Source organism: Centroberyx gerrardi, chromosome 20, assembly GCF_048128805.1.
Source record: "Centroberyx gerrardi isolate f3 chromosome 20, fCenGer3.hap1.cur.20231027, whole genome shotgun sequence".
In the NCBI taxonomy this organism is placed as follows: domain Eukaryota; kingdom Metazoa; phylum Chordata; class Actinopteri; order Beryciformes; family Berycidae; genus Centroberyx; species Centroberyx gerrardi.
Genome location: NC_136016.1, coordinates 15,201,686 through 15,219,672, shown reverse-complemented (window position 1 = coordinate 15,219,672; position 17,987 = coordinate 15,201,686). Strand labels below are relative to the sequence as shown.

Sequence of the window (17,987 nt, the reverse complement as noted above, 5' to 3'; positions counted from 1 at the left end):
GTTATGCTATAATAAATGTTACAAAGATGCTGTTCAAATATCACAAACAGCAGCCTATAGATACAATCATATTATAATGCCAAAGGGGATAAAAAAAAAACACATCAGAAAGCACGAGAAGATATTATAAACTCACTATTGAGTAGCCTATCACAAACTGCATCCCACTAAAGGAATATGGATTATGCCTATTACAGGAATAGGAGGAGGAAATAGAGATTTTTCATTAATACAAGGGGCTTTTCTGCCTACTCAGTTTTAAAGAAATCAAAGACTAAAATCATTAATTCAAACCTCGAGGTGGCAGACATGCGCCCTGTATTTATATATTCACCCTATATAAAGGGATACACTAAATGGAATCATTTAAAAACACCGGGCTGTGCAGACCAGCCTAGTTTTTCTCTAAAAAATAATTTATGGAAGTGGGCGAAGCGTTCAGGGGTGTAGTTCGACGTCATCATACCGCGTTTGCTTTGCTACGTCATCGACTGGCGACTCTCCTATGGGTTTTGTAAACATTTAGAAGGCAGTGGGGAGACTGAAGAAAACTCATGGATAATCTTGTAAAGGTACCAATCTACACAATTTTTTTGTTTCAAGCTGTCCGATTTGATCGGTGAAGAAAATATTTATTTAGTGATTCATTTACTTCTTATTATTAGACAGTTAGCTTGTTAGCTGGCTAGCTAGATGGATAGTCAGAAATATTAGCCTACATAGTTGCCTATATGGTTATCGAGCATTACTATGTTGCTAGTCTCTACTACTGGCGAGCATTCATGTGCCACAGAGCTAAAACGTTAGGCTAATAATAGCTAATGTTAAAGGTGTTCTGCTCAGTGGTTTCTAGAAACTGAAAATACATGGTCTGTTTCCTGTTTCTCTGTGCTTGTTAGCTTGACCTCATCCAGGCAACGAGATGCTGAGCTGGCTTAGGTTGCGTGTGTGTGTGTGTGTGTGTGTGTGTGTGTGTGTGTGTGTGAGAGAGTGAGTGAGAGAGAGTGAGAGAGAGAGAGAGAGAGAGAGAGAGAGAGAGAGAGAGAGAGAGAGAGAGGGCACATCTTGGTCTTGCATTGTATTTCATACTGTATGCTGATACAGACCTTGCACCACAGCTAACCTTAATATACAAAGTCACTTCATGTGTGCAGCAGATGATGGTGATGATGAAGATTTGGTTTGAACTATCAGACAATGATACATAATACCAAGTGGCACACGAGTTAGATAACAAACCTGCCACACTTAAAACTGTCACACATTGTAAGTTTCTGTATGCATGCATCCATGTTTTTTGCTTCTGTGTGCATGTATGTTTGTGCATGCATATGCGTGTGTGTGTGTGTGCACATACACGTTGTGCATGATCAGTCATGCCGCCAGCACAGATTTCCTGCTGTATTTCCTCAGGTGCACGGAGGAGGCGGCTATGACTCCGACTTCAGTGATGATGATGGACAGGGAGAGTCCTCACAGAGAGGCCTTAAACGGTAAAACGGGAGACTATAGAATTAAATATTTGAATTAGACTCAAGAATATTTATGAATATAGTCAAACCTTGCTTATCTAAACGATGCCATCTGAGCTGACCAAATGCTAAACTACAGTATTTTGTCGGGGGACTGTGAAGAAGTTCATGTCCCTCTTCAGTTGTGACTCCATGCCTATAAAACAGACATGGATTTACATGCATAAACTGATATATCTGGCTTATCGTCACATGTATAGCTCACATCTAGACTGATATGGGTAGACTGCAGGTCCTTTATTTAATAATTTGTGCCTTTGTTGACAGGAAACGTGAGGATGAAATTTTACAGAAGCCTTTCCAGAAAGGAAGACACTCCAAGGTGGCCCACCGGAGTTTCCACTCTAATGAAACGGACAGGTAGTGTACAATCAAACATCATATTTTATACTAAGGTAAAGCTTACTCCTCTCTTCCTTTATGTATTTCATGTATTTCAGTAGGTATTCATGGTCACAATTGTTCTGTTGTCCTGGCATCGTAACAAAATGAGCATTATACCTTTTTAATTACATGTATTTTACTTGTTCACATTGCAATTAATCTAATTTACTGCGTTAATCCCATTGTCCTTACTGCATTATGACAAACTAAGGCTTACTCTTGACTTACTTCATGAAGGCTATTTCAAACATTTACAAGTCATGGTCATTTTAATACATTGTCCTTACATTATCATAACCAGATAATGCTTGTTCTTTATTCGTGGTACATTAAACAATGAATGAATGAACAATGAATTTATTTTGAATACATTGGTTTCTGTGCTACTTATTCTGTACCGACCATATGTATTTCAATTATTCACACTCATGAAATGATAGTGATACTGTGCCTCAATTATTATTATTTTTTTTTTTTATCAAATCACACTCTGATAAAAAATTATGCTGGTAACATGAGCTAACTAAAATAATCTTCCTGATATTTTCTGATTCTATTTCCTGTTTTTCAGAGAGGAAGCCAGGAACAGAAGAGCTCACCTGATATCGCTGAATGCTGTATCCTTTAATTCATTTGCACAGTGCTAAAACACAGATGTGAAGTGATAAAACAGATTGATAAAATACAATAAAACACAGAAAGAACAGAAAAAAGTCCAACCACCTTGTGAACTCGCACCATCAGCCAATCACCATCTGATTCCTGTACTGTGAGTTGTTTTAATATTATATAACAGCACCACAACACCATCAGGTAACAGTCCCATAGAGGTGTATTTCTTGTTGGTCTGAGTACTTGAGTTACCTTAAAACAGTTACCTTAAAAGACATTAAAACTGGAGAATGTAGCAAATTTCAGCCAGTTTTCAAAGTTTACAGTGAAGAGAGATAGGAAAATAATGAATAGCAAGAGAGATGCAGCGGTAGGAGAATCAAACCCATGTAACTGTCAACATTTAAAGAGAGAGGCTGACCTTAAGCAGACATCTTCAGTTTGAGCGACATAAGAAGTTTGTCAGCGACTACATACTTTACTATGGAGGGAAGATGGCCGACTTGAAGCGCTCAACGTGAGTATTGTGCCTCTCGGGATCAAGCTTATCTAATCGTGCCATCACACGTAGGCAAAGACAAATGAGCTAAACTTAATCATTGCCTTTTAAGTATATAAACCATGTCAGATCACTACTTTGCCCAAGTCTGATGCATTGTGTAAAAAAGCATACATGACAAATTGCATCTGATTTAAAGCAGCAGTAATTCAAAAGTGATCCTAACCTTTCTCCTCTTTTAACCTTTTCTTTCTCTCAGAGCCAAAGACAAGACGGATCTGGATGTGGTGCGTGAGAATCATCGCTTCCTCTGGAGGGACGAGGATGAGGAAGACATGACATGGTAATCATCAACAGCCAACTATTAACCGAGTTGTGCATAGAGCTTGAAGCTTGCATGACGTCCTTGTATTTTCTTTTTCTCCTACGTGAATACCTTTTCAGTAACATGTGTAAGACGTGACATAATTTGTAACCAGCTCTTGAAATTAACTCAAGCCACCGGTCAAATGCTAATAGATTTAGACTGTGGCTGGTAAATCTCTCAATTTTAACGATTGTAATATTCAGTCTGTGTTGAATATTCAATCTGTTTGATCATTCTATTCTGAAAGCGTCTTTGGCTTTAAAGGAATTCAATTCAGTGGTGGAACTCCAAATCCACTAGCTGCTGCTGCTTGTTGTCAAAAAAAAAAGTTAGTTTCAGACGATGCTTTTAACAATATTACTTGAACATTTCTGAGTGAAGCTACTGATGTATCATTTTCCAATCTTGTGCTGTCCTCTCCCTTTCTGCCGGTCTTGTTCTGTCCCAGGGAGAAGGAATTGGCCAAGAAGTATTACGACAAACTGTTTAAAGAGTACTGCATAGCCGACCTCAGCAGATACAAGGAAAACAAGGTAGGATGAATGGATGATTGATTGATTGAGTGATTGACTGATTGGTTACCCTGTTTAAGAAATACTCATACAACAAACAACTCATTCAACTCAGTACTCAGTAATGGAAATTCAAACCCGATGGACAAATGGAAGGATTGTATTATGAACCAATGCAGTATAAACTTTCAGATACACTGTAACTAACAATATAGCAGAATATTGCATATGATTATGGTCTTTCCCATGGGTTTGTAGGTTATTTGTTTTGATGGCAGGCTAGTGTTATTAAGAAATACAGTGTTGAGAAGTGGGAAAAGGCCTCTAGACGCAGCACCGGAGGCATTGTTAATATGTTATTGTATCAGTTTGGGAAATTAGATTCGATTCGATTAGATGAAGCTTTATTGATCCTCCTGGGGAAATTGGGCTGTTGCAGCAGCAGAGAATAGGATATAGCTAAGCATAACACAATACTACAACAAATAATCCACCTACAGAATGTATTGTAAGAAAATAATACAGAGAAAAACAGAGAAAACACGCCCATCCCAATCCTCAGTCACAGGGGCTGGACAGAGAAAAATGAAGCAAATCAAAGCAAACAGTAAAGACTGCACACTGCCTAATGCTCCCACAGTGTATTTATTAACACCTACACTGCTGCAATGCTTCACCGTGGGAAGAGCGTTAGAGTGTGTGGACTTTATTGCTTGCTAAGAAAATAATACAGAGCCAATGGATCAGGCTGTGTCAGTGCATCTGTCAAATGTGATATCTCAGGTAAAACTTGGAGGGTTGATGCATCTTTGCACTGTTCCACTGTTTAAAGAATTACATTGATTGGCCTAATGGGGGCGCTATAAGTACAAGTCAGAATTTTTAACTCATTAAACATTATATGCCAGACCCACTGGTCTGCTTTGGATGGAATTTGGAGGGATGATGCATTCTGGCACTGTGTTCTATCTTTAAAAACATTACACTGATTGGCCTGATGGAGGCGCTATAATGAAAGGTCAAACTTTCACAGTTTGAAAGGCCCTAACTCCCCCCCTACACCTTAAGTCCAATTGATACAAAACTTGCTACACAAATCCAGCTATCCTTACAAATGAATCCGATTGGCCTAATGATGGCGAACGCAGTGGCGAGATGCATCATTCCTACAAGTTTAGTCAAAATTTGATCAGTGGTTTTTGATATATGAGGCTTGACAGCACACAAATAAACCTATATATGGAAAAAAATTGAATATATGCTCAGGCTGTTTCATTATTAACACTAGTTTGCTAATTTACATGTTTTTTTTTATCTTTACCCAACAGTTTGGATTTCGATGGCGGATTGAGACAGAAGTTGTCTCTGGCAAAGGTAAGGCAGTTTTGCTTTTTTTGTGTGTACAAGTTTGTCAAAGCGTATAAAATATACTCATTGTTGTCAATACATTTTTTGGAAGAGAGCAAATATTGTATAACAGGCCAGATTCAAACCCAAATCACTATTATTGTTATCATCCTCCGTTTTGAGAATGATAATCTTACTATTAAGGCAAGGCACATGGGCCAAAAATTCAAAATTCAGATAAAACACCATAGCGTGACATTTACCAATCCATCGAATTGGGTGAGTTGCATGTTAAGGAAAGTGGGGTGGGTGAGAGTGGGTATGTAATTTGGGTCATCAAGTGGGCACCTCCCATCACTGATGCTTCATTGAATTAGACCCACCACACTGATCAGATCTATACTATTCTACACTACATCTACACTACCCAGACATGATATCTACAATTCGGCTTACACTTAAAATACCAATAAGCTCACAGAGAGGTTAGTGTTTGTGGAATTAATAATTCACACAGGCTGTAAACCCTCAGACAGGGTTCCTCTCCCTCCACTACATTTACCAGCACTCCCACAAAAAAAACGTCCCAATCTTCTCCACTAGATGGCAGCAGAGGTCAAGACTCAATTTACACACAGTAGTTGCTCACAGCTTGCTTTCCTACACAAAGAAAAGTCTCTCCTCATGTTAAAGTTGGTACTATTTCCCAAACAAGTTTGTTGCACTTTACTTTGAAGCTTTTGGCCTGACAGAATGGTGTCACAAAAGTAGTTAAAAGATTTGACCTTCTAGTTGGTTTCTCTCTTTTTTTGTGTGTGTTTTTTTTTACTTGTGGCTTCTTGGTGTGCTGTTTATGTTTCACACACAAAGGAATACCTCATTCCACCTGTGAGCTTGGGAAGGAGCCTAGACAGGTTGGCAGAGCCTAAATGTTTTCAGTCTATTAGTTGTTCAGGATCAGGACAGCACCTCCTCTCTCTACAGTATCTAGCTTCCTTTTGTGTACTCGACAGTGACAGTACAGATATATATATAAACTAACCTGGAATGATGGTATCACCAAGTGGGAAAGGGCAAACCTGTCTTGATTGCTCATTAACACACACACACACACACACACACACACACACGCACACACACACTTGAATAATTGACTTATGTCCACGTCAACACATGAGAAAACAGGGGAAATAAGCAATAAAGATGCAATCTGAAATGAAACACACATCCATACACACACCCACAGTATCTCTTAGAAATCTGAATAAGCCAATATGTTGTTCCAGATTAAGACTGTGTAATCCTGCCCTCTGACAGTTCACCCCCTGCAGCTGCACTCTACAGGAAGTGGGATTAGATCAGGTCACTGGTGCCAAGGGGATTTCGGTTCACCTGTCATGTCTGTGATTTGTAGTACATCGATGGCTCCCAGAGAGGTGGTTCTTCAATAGTGTTTAGAACCAGTGAAATCAATGCAAATGCGAATACAGTCACAGTCAAAGTTCAAAGGGTTTGGGCTGTGGTTTGAAGGAGGATGAGGTCTGTATTATTGTCGTCATGGCTTTAGCTTGGTTTAACATGGAGGCCGATAAAGCGAGGTATATATTCACAAACAAGCAGGCTGCAGTTTTGCCTCTTATTCATCATTGGATGCAAAGTAGTTCACTCTTCAAATGCTTACACCTTGGACTGCAGGTCATGCAGCAAAGAGAAGGCAGTTTTATAATAAGGGATACATAAGCTTTTTAAGAAGTGTTTCATGTGATTTATCCTGAACTTGGTTTGGTTGTTGCCATGTGTTAGCTAGCAGTGCTGGCTCGACAACAAAAGCGCTGAATGAGACTCCCACTCACAGATGAATTAGATAAGCTCTTTAAAAAGACAGAGCTATCCCTTTTACTGTCTTAAAGGGAAATTGGTCTTAGTGTCGTGTTCCTAATAAAGGCCACTACGTATATGTCGACTCTGCCCCTTTTGGAAATCAGCCTCTTATCAGCGGTTTGTCTGTTGCTATCTGTGCGCTTTAGGTCATGCTGGTATTAGGTAATGCTGACTACCGTTCACCTAATCGGGTGGATTACTAAGAGCATTGACCTGTCGTTTCATGGCCATAGTGTGAGAAAGACGTGGGATGAAGGAGAGCGCGGTAACGGGTTAACTATCGTGTGGTTAGGAGACATTTTTACTTTCATTTTCAAAAGAGAAGAAAGTATGACATGCATCAAAGGGTATGAGCTGGAATCAAACACATGGCATCAAGAGCACATGTTTTCCTCCTCCGGGGCGCCCAATGCTTCCCTCCAGCTTAAGGAATTCTTTATTTTATTTTATTTTTAAAATAACTCAGTCAGTGACAAATGAGATTCACATTTACCTCACCCCTGCTCCACTACTCCACCACCCTGTTTTTGCCTTTTGTCTAGAACCAATCATATCCCTGAAAGCTTCACATGATTTATTCCAGTGGTGTACGCGGGGAAGGAGAAGCTGTCAAGACCTTTCTCAAAGAGCTTGATAGCTCCTGGCTTCCGAAAACACAGACCCCGAGCCATGTAACCACAGTGCATTTCATTTCTTTCTTGAAGATTGCTCACATTACAAGAGATCACTCTTCACATAATTGGAATAATTTTGCCAAACCCTTACATCTCAGCGTCAGATACGGGAATAGAAATCATTTTTTTTAATGATACAGAAGGGAAGGCACATATTGAATGAGACAGAAGCATATTGAGATGTGTCTTGAGCTAATTTTGTGCTGGAGCAGATGCACATGTGGGGGTGCAAGGCATGCAGGTGTTTCACTCTTAATCACAGTTTTCTATGGGTTTCCCTCGCGGTATAAATTGAGCTTTACTCTTGCTGTCAGCAGGAGGTTAAAGGCCAAAGTTAGTTGAGGCCATTCTTATTTTTGGTGGGCCTCCTGTCAGAATGAATGGTGTGTGAAAGGTCTTTCGCTTATATAACTTCCTTGTCTTTCAAAAAAAAACAAAAAAAACAGAAGTGTTCAACACGCACTCTACCAAGCTGTCTCTCTCACATATGGTGCATGGATTAGGATTGACCCACCTCTGCTACCTCTGTATTCCCAGCTCCACCATTAGTTGGAGTGTGAGGCCACGCTAAGCCAGCTCTCTGACATCATAGTCTGAGGATTGTCTTGACTCGCTTCCAGCAGAATTCAGGGTTTGTGTTCAGGATTTTCATATTTTTTGAGACACCATACCTGTTTTTCTGTCCTTCTTTCCTTTTTTTTTCAAGACTTTGTGGTTTATGGCCATCGTAACTCACAAATTTAAAATATTTTTTTATTTGGTTTATAGATATTTGTCACTTTCATATATTTAATCTGCTAACAAATGACTGAAATTGAATGCATTCATGCCCTTCTAATGAACGGCTCTTTCAACTCATTATCTGTTTAATTAAAATGAAAGTGATGGGCCATATAAAAGCTGAGTTCCTTTCAATGGCTTTGAATGCTCACTTTAGCCTGGCTTGGGTTCCAAGATGGGCAGCATTTGCCCTTTATAAGGCTGTCCAATTGGGCTCTGTTGTGCTAGACAAAACAAATCAATCCCAGACAAGTAATTGAGTCTACTTTAAATAGTGGAAGTGATAACCCGTTAGTCCACAGTCTGTGTTCACTAAGCTGTCACAGTCCAACAATAGAGGACTGTCATTGTCCAGGCCTGGTCTTCTTGTATTAATGTGTGTAACTGTGAGTGTGTGGCAGGGTGTTGCTCTGAAAAACAGTGTGCAATAAACCTATCCTTCAAATATAACGTTTCAAAAAGTCTAGTTTTTAGATAGTATCCAGTGGAGAGAGACAGGAAAGATTGGATGACATGCAATGCAGGTCTTAAGACGCATACTGTACAAACCCATAATCTCAGTTGCATGTTATGCTCCTTAGCTTGCTCATTTAACAGGACACTCTGGAGTAAATAAAGGTTGCAAAATAGAATGAGTGCTGATCGTATCTTAGGTCAGCAGCCAGGATTACTTGTCAATATGATCTTATGGAACAACCAGTATAAAAAGGCAGACTCTGATCCTGAATCAGTTCCCCTATGTCGAGAGGGTTTTTGAGGTGGGGTTGGGTGGTCAGAAAAACAACCTTATGGTTGCCAATTCATATCCCAATACTGGAAGACTCTGCCCGTGGATGTGAATTCCACAGAAACTACTATTACAGTGCCTTTGAGCAAAACCCCCAACTTCTGCAGAGAAGTTGCTCAATAGCCAACAGTAGAAGGCTCCCAGATGTGAGTGTATATATTTTTGTAACTGCAGCTACTCTCCAAAAGTTTTTTTTGCTTAGTCAGCTTGTCTCATTTAAAAATAATCTGTCCATAGTCAACTTGCTAATAAATGTGTTCTCTAGTAACTTGTTTGGTCAGCTAATAATATGGTCTTAGTCAACATACCTGGTTAAAAAAGAATATGCTGTAAGGTAACTTAGCATGCCTGGTGTTAAAGAAGAATATGTTCTTGGTCAATGATAATGCCTTCTTGGTCATTTTGTTTAATAAGAATGTGTTCTTCATCAACTTTGCCAGTTATCTAAGAGTTAATAAAAAGTGAGAGAATGCCTTCCCGGGTCACTGTCCTGTGACTTCATCCAGTGAATGTTAATCATGCTGCCATCTGTCCGGCCGTGTCCCTGTTGATCTCAGGCCACTGACTGGTGGCATTAGGATCCATTGACGTAGGAGGACCGGAGTCTCCTCTCCTAACAGGCTTAGTCAGCCAGCCTAATGTCAGGTCCCCTCCTGCAGCACGTGAGGCTAGCCTGCCTGACGTGTGAGGATACCCAAACACTAGTCAGCAAAACACAGTGGAGATTTTCCATGAGTAGCCGGACATATCATTTCATCATGCATCACACACAGATATGTGCCTGTGGTAAAATGTTGTAAAGCAGTAATGCTGTGTACAGCCGTACTTTTGAAAATCTGCCTTTTGATCCCAACACCCATGAGAAAGGCTGTGCATATTAGCTGTTTATGGGGAAACAAAACACATTTTTTTAAGTAGGAAAGGGAAACTCAGACTCAAAACTACCAGAAAGAGGCAAAAAAAATAGTTTGCTTGCTTTAATTCTATTTATTTACTTTTTAAACTTTATTTAGTCAGGCAAGTTGCCTAAAAACAAATTCCTATTAATGGCATCCTCCCAGGGGAGTAGTTGTAAGAAGAGGGAGGGTTATACACATTCACACACTCACATCTCCTAACTTACCAGTACAACCACAGTCTTTTATGAATTGGGCAGTGAGCAGCTTCACTGGAGCAGTTGGCAGGGCCAGTGCCTTGATCAAGAGCACTTAATGGGTAGTTGTTACAGTAGGGCAGAACACATGGTTTTTCTTGCTGCCTTGCTGCTGACTGGTTTGTGTATACATTTGATTCAGTTGTGTGTGTGTGTGTGTGAGAGAGAGAAAGAGAGAGAGGGAGAGAGAAAGAGAGAGAGGGAGAGAGGGAGAGAGGGAGAGAGGGAGAGAGAGACATGTCATGGGAGAATTCCAGTGTGATTGTAACTGACGTCATGATGATGGTGAAGAGACAGGATTCTCCCAGGTTCCCTGGCACCGGTCACTGTTCACGGTGTTGTTGGCACCGAGGCAAGAGGGTGGCATAGTCCCAAGTCACACCCATACAATACGTAAAGGGACCAGTCATCAAGGATTTAAAGGGATACATTGACAATTTGAATTTTAGTCTGTTACTTTCCTTCACTAAGAACTTGTTAAAGTTTGAGAAAACAGTTTCCACATTTGCCCTTGAAGTTCGAATAAGCTTTTTCTACGGTAGCTGAAAAAAGCTTATTCGCAAACATAGCAGCTTTTTAAAAAATGTGACTAATGCCTGTTGAAGAAAATTTGATTGATGAATTTGATTATTATGTTGTGTTGGCATGTGACAAATTACACTCCCCCACTGTGAAGATGATTGATTAACTAGGAAGTTGTTGTCTAATATAGTTTGTTTCTATATACCGGTAGTTACCTTTAAGTTTGAGCATATATCTATGTTTTATCCCTGTGGTCGAGGGCAGGCCAGTCAATATTTATGAACAACTTTCCCAAATTCTGAAAATTGACATTTGAACTTGAATCTGAGTTGTTTCATAGAGTATGAGTTAGGAAACAGTCATAGAGTTTTGAAATAAGTTGGATGGAACAGAGGCAATTCAGAAAAGTAATATCAAAGGTTTTAAAAGTTGTATCCAAGTGGTTTTGTGAAATATTCGCTTTATTATTCCGTATATGCAAAATATTCCATATTTGCAGCAATCACCCTGGAGCCATAGATTTTCTAGATCCATAATTGCTTATTGTCTAGGTGACTTATTGTCTAGCCCTACTGGGCTTTATCTCAGCTGCACCTGCTCATATCTTTTGTGTTTTATTTCACTCACTGCTATTTTATGTCATTTTGCCCTTATGCCTGCAAGTAAGCCCAACCAATCAAACTCTAGCACTTGAGCCTGAACTCTCTCTTTCTAGCTGACGTCATAGGGCCTTAATCTCATACGACACGTGAAGAGAAAGTCTGCCTTATGGTCCAAGTGGCCGGCAGCCATGACGGGTGGCATCGCATCACCTGAATGAGTCCAGATCTAGGTGGGTGGAGTTTGGGGTGGGCGTCATTCTCCTCTCTCAGAATAAGGAGCATTTTGTATTCTTGGGCCAGGAATGGACCGCTCTGACGCACTCTGTCCCTCTGTTACAATCTGGAGGATCCCCAGAGGCCAGATCAATGCCATCTTAAGCCCCTCTTGGGATAATAGGCAGGCTGTCAAGAAGGCTGGAGGGAGGCCCGAGGGACAGGACCGGACGGGGTGGGGAGCGGGAGGAGGGAGGAGAAGAAGGAGGACGCTGGGGTGTGTGGAGGGATGATGAGAACGGGGAGACGAGTGAGAGCAGCGGGAGGGGGGGAGAGAGAGGTGCAGAGGTAGAGGGAGAGGAGGCAGAAGAGAGAGAGAGAGAGATCAAATGGGAGGGAACAGAAGGGGGTACTATAGGTGGAAGTGGAAAATACGGCAGAAAGAAAATGCAGTGATGGCAGAGGGTGAGCAGATCCAGAGTTGGGTGCTGCTGCTCACCTGAAACAACCTAACTTTGGAGACTTAAACCTAAAACATATATCCCTTTTCCCCATATCTTTCTCTTCTACTTGCATCAATCCTATTCCTGTCTTATTAAAAAAAAGTCTCCCTGGCTTTTACTTCTTTACCTAGCACTTCTCTATCATACATTATCATTCTCAGGATACAGGAAAATTTGTACTGTGGCTTCGATCCTTGTACTCCTAACCGGTGGTTGCTTGTTAACAAACAAGCAATTAAAGCGTACACCACAATTACTTAGATCGGCACTTTTATTGATCGGCTACATCTGACGAAGCAACAACATGCGAAACGTGTCATTCGCTCCTATGGCCTACAATTATTATGTAGCCAATCAATAAAAGTGTCCATCTAAGTAATTCTGGTGTGCGTTAGAGTACTTATTATTTGACTGAGATTGCCGCATTGCACCGGTTGACACCCAGGAGAACAGCACTGCATTTATACTAGCCTGATGTACAGTATAATGTAAATGTAACCTGCCAAAATTAGTATTTTCAGTACTTAGACTTACGTGTGTGTGTATGTGTGAACGCGCTCTCTGGTCTTGCAGGTCAGTTCCAGTGCGGTAACAAGCGTTGTGAGAAGCAGGACGGCCTAAAGAGCTGGGAGGTGAACTTTGCCTACGTGGAACAGGGAGAGAAGAGGAACGCACTGGTCAAACTCAGTAAGCCACAAATTATCTTTCAATTTTCTCAGATCATTCTTAAAAGGAGTGAGTGAGTGACTGTGACTGTGTCTGGGTGGAGGCTCCTGCCTAAGACTCAGTGCATAATAATCCTCCTTCAGGTATCATACTGTAGACAATCCTGTTAGAATAATTACCATAATTGGAAGACCCACCAGTCATAGTGAACTTAGTCAAGCAGGAAATGACAGGCGGTTTTAACAAGCTAGTGCAACAGGTCGGATCCAGACGAATTCTTTCTGCTCATCCTCATGTCCTCATCTCTTCAAGGACCACTTCACCTCCCCCTCTCCACCTTCTTCCCCAGCTTGCCCCTAATCCTGCCCCTGTCTTGTCAAAAGAATATTTTCCCGCCTGGCTCTTAACGTCTCAAGCGAGCTCGTCTTTATTATGCACGGCCATTGCAGGGACACAGGAAACTTGTTACAACTCCTGTCAGGGTGCTGTCGCTTTGACCTTTGTACTTCTTACTGTTAGCTGCTTGTAGAGTTGGCGATTTATGTATTTAATTTTATTCTACTGTGGTTCTTACTATAAGTTGTTCTGGGTGAGAGCATCAGCTGCCATTTAAATAAATTAGAGATTTACATTTACATCTTAGACATTTAGCTGATGCTCCTATTTAGAGCAACTTACAGTGACTGCAACTGTAGAATAAGCTTCATTTACCAGTTCAGCAACATTACAATCAACCAGTCATAAGGAGTGCAAAGGTCAAAATTATAGCACTCTGATTATAGCTATAATGATAACAATAACAACAACAGCAATACTACTACAAATAATAAACAATATATGTGCCAAAGTGATGACGATGATGATGATGCCATATTGTCTGGCGCTCTCTTTGCTAGGACTATGCCCTGAATGCTCCTTCAAACTCAACTACCACCACAAGTAAGCCAACACTCTTTTTGCCCATCAGGTTATACATTTATGACATGATCATACATTTTTGAAACCTTCCCAGACCTTTCACACCGTTAGGCTTCATAACAACATGTCTAGAATGTCTTCATCCATTCAAAATTTTAGCCAAGAATCATTCATGTACCTCTGAAAATGCCTTTGAACATGACGGGTTTCAAGCAGTATTTCTGGGCGTGGAGTTGTCGTATACTCATTGACACTGTGAACGTAACTCAATATGTGTTTTTAGGAGGAGAGAGGTGAAAGCAAAGAAGAAGACCACGAGGGGTTCAGAGGAGAACGAGGAACCACCACAGAAGAAGAACAAGAAGAGGAGATCCAAGTCGTCTTCCCACTCTAAGAAGCACAAACACAAGCGGCACAGAGGTGAAACCACACAGCTTCTCTTCTCCTCTCCTCTCCTCTCCTCTCCTCTCCTCTTCTCTCCTCTCCTCTCCTCTCCACTCCTCTCCTCTCCTCTCCTCTCCTCTCCCCTCCTCTCCTCTCCTCTCCCCTCCTCTCCCCTCCTCTCCTCTCCTCTCCCCTCCCCTCCTCTCCTCTCCTCTCCTCTCCTCTCCTCTCCTCTCCCCTCCTCTCCTCTCCTCTCCCCTCCACTCCTCTCCTCTCCTCTCCTCTCCTCTCCTCTCCTCTCCTCTCCTCTCTTAACAAAGTAAAAGGCCTCATTAATTTCAAGGCAGTAATCGAGTGAGAGGGGAACAGCCTGTTCTATTTCACGTTAAGTTCTTGGAAGCGATACCGTTTTTATTTTTCATTTGTCTTTGACGCCATTATTTTGCACTTTTCCCTTTACGGTAAAGCGTAGTTTATTTTATAACTCTGTTTATCGCTCTGTCTTCCTCTCCTCTCTCCACAGATCACTCCTCCTCCTCCAGCAGCTCAGACGAGTCGCAGGACTCGGACAAAGGTAGCCTTCATAACCTCCCTAACACACACACACACTCACACACACTCACACACTATTTTACCACACAGACACACACACATTGGACAGTTTATCATCTACTCCCCCAGGCCTCTGGGCCAAACTTTCAGAGTGAAAACAACCCGACTGTCCCTCTGGAAAACACACATCCATTAGCCCCGGAGTTAATAGTAATAGACTGACAGCAGGCCTGCATTTACTCAGCGCTCTCTCTCTCTCTCTCTCTCTCTCTCTCTCTCTCTCTCTCTCTCTCTCTCTCTCTCTCTCTCTCTCTCTCTCTGTGTGTATTTTCTCTCGTTATTTATCTTTTTTTTTCATTCTATTTCCTGTCTTTTCTTTCTTTCTCTCTCTCTCTCTCTCTCTCTCTCTCGCTGTATTTTCTCTCCTTATTTATCTTTTTTTCATTCTTTCTATTTCCTGTCTTTTCTTTCTTTCTTTCTTTCTTTTTTTCTTTCTTTCTTTCCCTCCTTTACCCTTGTGAGCAATATAAAATGAAGTATGTCTTTGCCCTCGTGCCCCCGTTCTTTGTGTAACCTTAAGAAGATGAAGGCCACATTCCAGGGTCTGGATGGATGGATGGATGGAGGGATGGGTGGGTGGTGTGGGCGGACATATACATAATAAAAATGACCCTTCTCTGTCCAGAGGTTAGGCCATTGAGTTCAACATCCATTGGAATCCACACAAACACACAAATATTGCCTCCCACTACTGCCTCCCACCACTACCCCCAATACTGCCTTTCTCTCTCTTTCGCTCACACACACATTTAAAGCAGCTATTCAAGGTTGAATTGGACACATTTTAAAGTTCCCACTGGTTTCCTGGAATATCATGGGATTTTAAGAGGTGCGTTCCAAACAGGGAAGGTCAGGGAGTTTGATAAATTCTTGGGAAGTCAGGCAATATCAAGGGATTTTACAAATGGGTCCCTTTACAGGAATATACCAGAATGTATTTTCCAACTTGTTTCGCGCATTCATCGCATTAGATGGTGGTTTTCAGCTGTTTTTCTGAGCTGAAAAACAACATTAACAAACCAGGGAGGAATACTGTTTTAGATGGTGGAAATGCTCCAACTTAGTTATGGAAAGTCATTGAATATTAGATCAGAGCCACAGTGGGAACCCTGACATATAAACTGACAAATGAGGGTCGTTCGTTGACATAATCGTTGTTTCATGCTGGCGTGACTGACTGCTCTCTGAACCTCTCCTAGCAGACAGCGAGGCTGGGGAGGAGCCAGAGGGCCAATCAGAGGCGGAGCACTGGCGAGGGCCCGCCCCTGCGGTGGAGGAAAAGTCAAGGTGAGATTAAGAGCTAATGTTCATATTAAATCACACCCAATGAGCTGCTGTAAGACCATCACAGACTACTTAGCCTACATAGGACGCTGAACCCTATAAAGTACATAGACCACTTAGAGCCCCTCCACAAAGCTGTCTTTAGGTGTTTAAGTGTCCTTTAGCGGGACAGTAAAGCCTTTCCAGCTCCTGGCTCACCATGAGGTCCGTCCCCCCTGGTGAAATTTATACAAGTATGCATGTCTCAGAAGGATATACGACCAATTCCTTAATTACACTGTGTGTTATATAGTGATTGGGGTGCTCTCAAATTCTTAAAAAAGGAGACTTTACCTTTAGGTGCACTTTTAGAGCGTGTCAAGCTCATATCATAATGTCATAGTTCAATGGAAGCAGCAGGAGATCTCACATTTCCAGAAAAGGTGTTAATGTATAAAAAGTGTTCATCTAGATGTTTTTGAACAGCCTAAATGAACAGTAGAAAAATAGTAACATTGCTTGTTAGGGTTAGGTTTAGCTGCCCCACCTGCCTTTACAAAACAACCTCAGAAATGAAACACTTTCAAAGGGTTCCTGCAAAGGCATGTGGGTCCGTTTGCTCTCTTTAAAATTCAAGTTTAGAGAATCAATTTCCAGTGTAGCCGAGCGTGTAGAGCATAGCGCTGCCACTGCCAGGGCTACAGTCGGGGGCCACCCATACAAAAACAATCATTTAACCCTGCATCACCACGAGTACACAGTGGCAGAAGCTGAATTTTAGGTGTGTTTTTGTTTTGCCGTGTCTGTTCAGGGAGGAGGAGTTTGATGAGTACTTCGAGGACATGTTCCTTTGACTCACCTGGCACCAGCTACAGCCCTGCCGCAACTACACTTCCTTCCGCAACACCATTGACTGTAAAGAGGATGTTTTTTTCTTGTTTTCCTCTGTGTGCGTGCATGTGTGTGTGTGTGTCTGTGTCCGTGTACGTTCCATTCCGGCTACAGAAATAAACATCACTTGTTTGCCATGTACTTCTCACTGAGTCTCATCTCTCTCATGTCTACTGCTGTCACAACGACAAATAACTGATAAATACTTGAAAAATACACTGCATGTACATTAGAGTTACCTGCTCTTATTGTGAAATACACCAACCTGGTCATGATCTGTTATTGATTTCATCTGTTATGTAGTTTTGGTTAATTTTCTAGATAAATACTATCTAATAATTACTCCTATGTGAGTAAACTTTCAATGACAAATAGCAACAATACTAATTTGATGAAGTCTTCCATCGCTATTTCCATCCTTGCTATTAATACAAGTGTGAAGAGGTTGGACAGCACTCAGCCTTCAAGAAAAGACAACAGGGATTAGCTGGAGATGTCGTTCTGGCCAAGGACAGATTGCAGCCCTGCCTTGACTTCAGCTTGCAGAGAGGGAAACTGCGTGAGGTTACCGGGGAGATTATAGAGCTTGGCTTAAATAAAGACAATTACTCTTTCTCCTTGTGCTCTGTCTCTCCCCTTCTCACTCTCACCCTCTTTCTCTTACTTTCTCTTTCTGAGGGGAAGCAATTTACCGTGTGATTCATGCAATGTAAGCGTAACAGGTGGTAAACAGTACCTACTACTCAAGTACCCGTTCCATTATTTTCTATAATAACAACCTTCTGTTGTTTCTCGATTGAAGTATTGCAAGATATGATTAGGCCCTTGGCTACACTTGTACGCTTGTCTGCATTTACAATCAATCAGTTGCTGATATTGTAGACA

At 41.4% G+C, this 17,987-nt stretch overlaps 1 protein-coding gene across 2 annotated transcripts; it reads left to right on the top strand.

The window, feature by feature from the left end:
- Positions 1-483: 483 nt before the first annotated feature.
- fra10ac1 (FRA10A associated CGG repeat 1) lies at positions 484-17,243 on the top strand. 2 transcript variants are annotated; one of them, XM_071916501.2, is made up of 14 exons: positions 484-572; positions 1,414-1,493; positions 1,800-1,892; positions 2,488-2,533; positions 2,969-3,045; positions 3,287-3,370; positions 3,843-3,927; positions 5,235-5,280; positions 12,942-13,055; positions 13,931-13,973; positions 14,236-14,372; positions 14,860-14,910; positions 16,151-16,235; positions 17,023-17,243. In XM_071916501.2, the coding sequence occupies exons 1-14, from the start codon at positions 555-557 to the stop codon at positions 17,063-17,065; spliced, it is 1,002 nt and encodes a 333-aa protein (XP_071772602.1). In that variant the 5' UTR covers positions 484-554; the 3' UTR covers positions 17,066-17,243. The 2 variants fall into 2 exon arrangements, with proteins under 2 accessions (XP_071772602.1, XP_071772609.1); XM_071916508.2 differs by having other exon boundaries at positions 16,148-16,235.
- The last annotated feature ends 744 nt before the right edge of the window (positions 17,244-17,987 follow it).

Coding starts and splice junctions, on each gene's coding strand:
- fra10ac1 (XM_071916508.2), top strand. Junction 1,893..2,487: donor CACTCTAATGAAACGGACAG/GTAGTGTACAAT, acceptor CCTGTTTTTCAG/AGAGGAAGCCAGGAACAGAA. Junction 14,911..16,147: donor GTCGCAGGACTCGGACAAAG/GTAGCCTTCATA, acceptor AACCTCTCCTAG/CAGACAGCGAGGCTGGGGAG.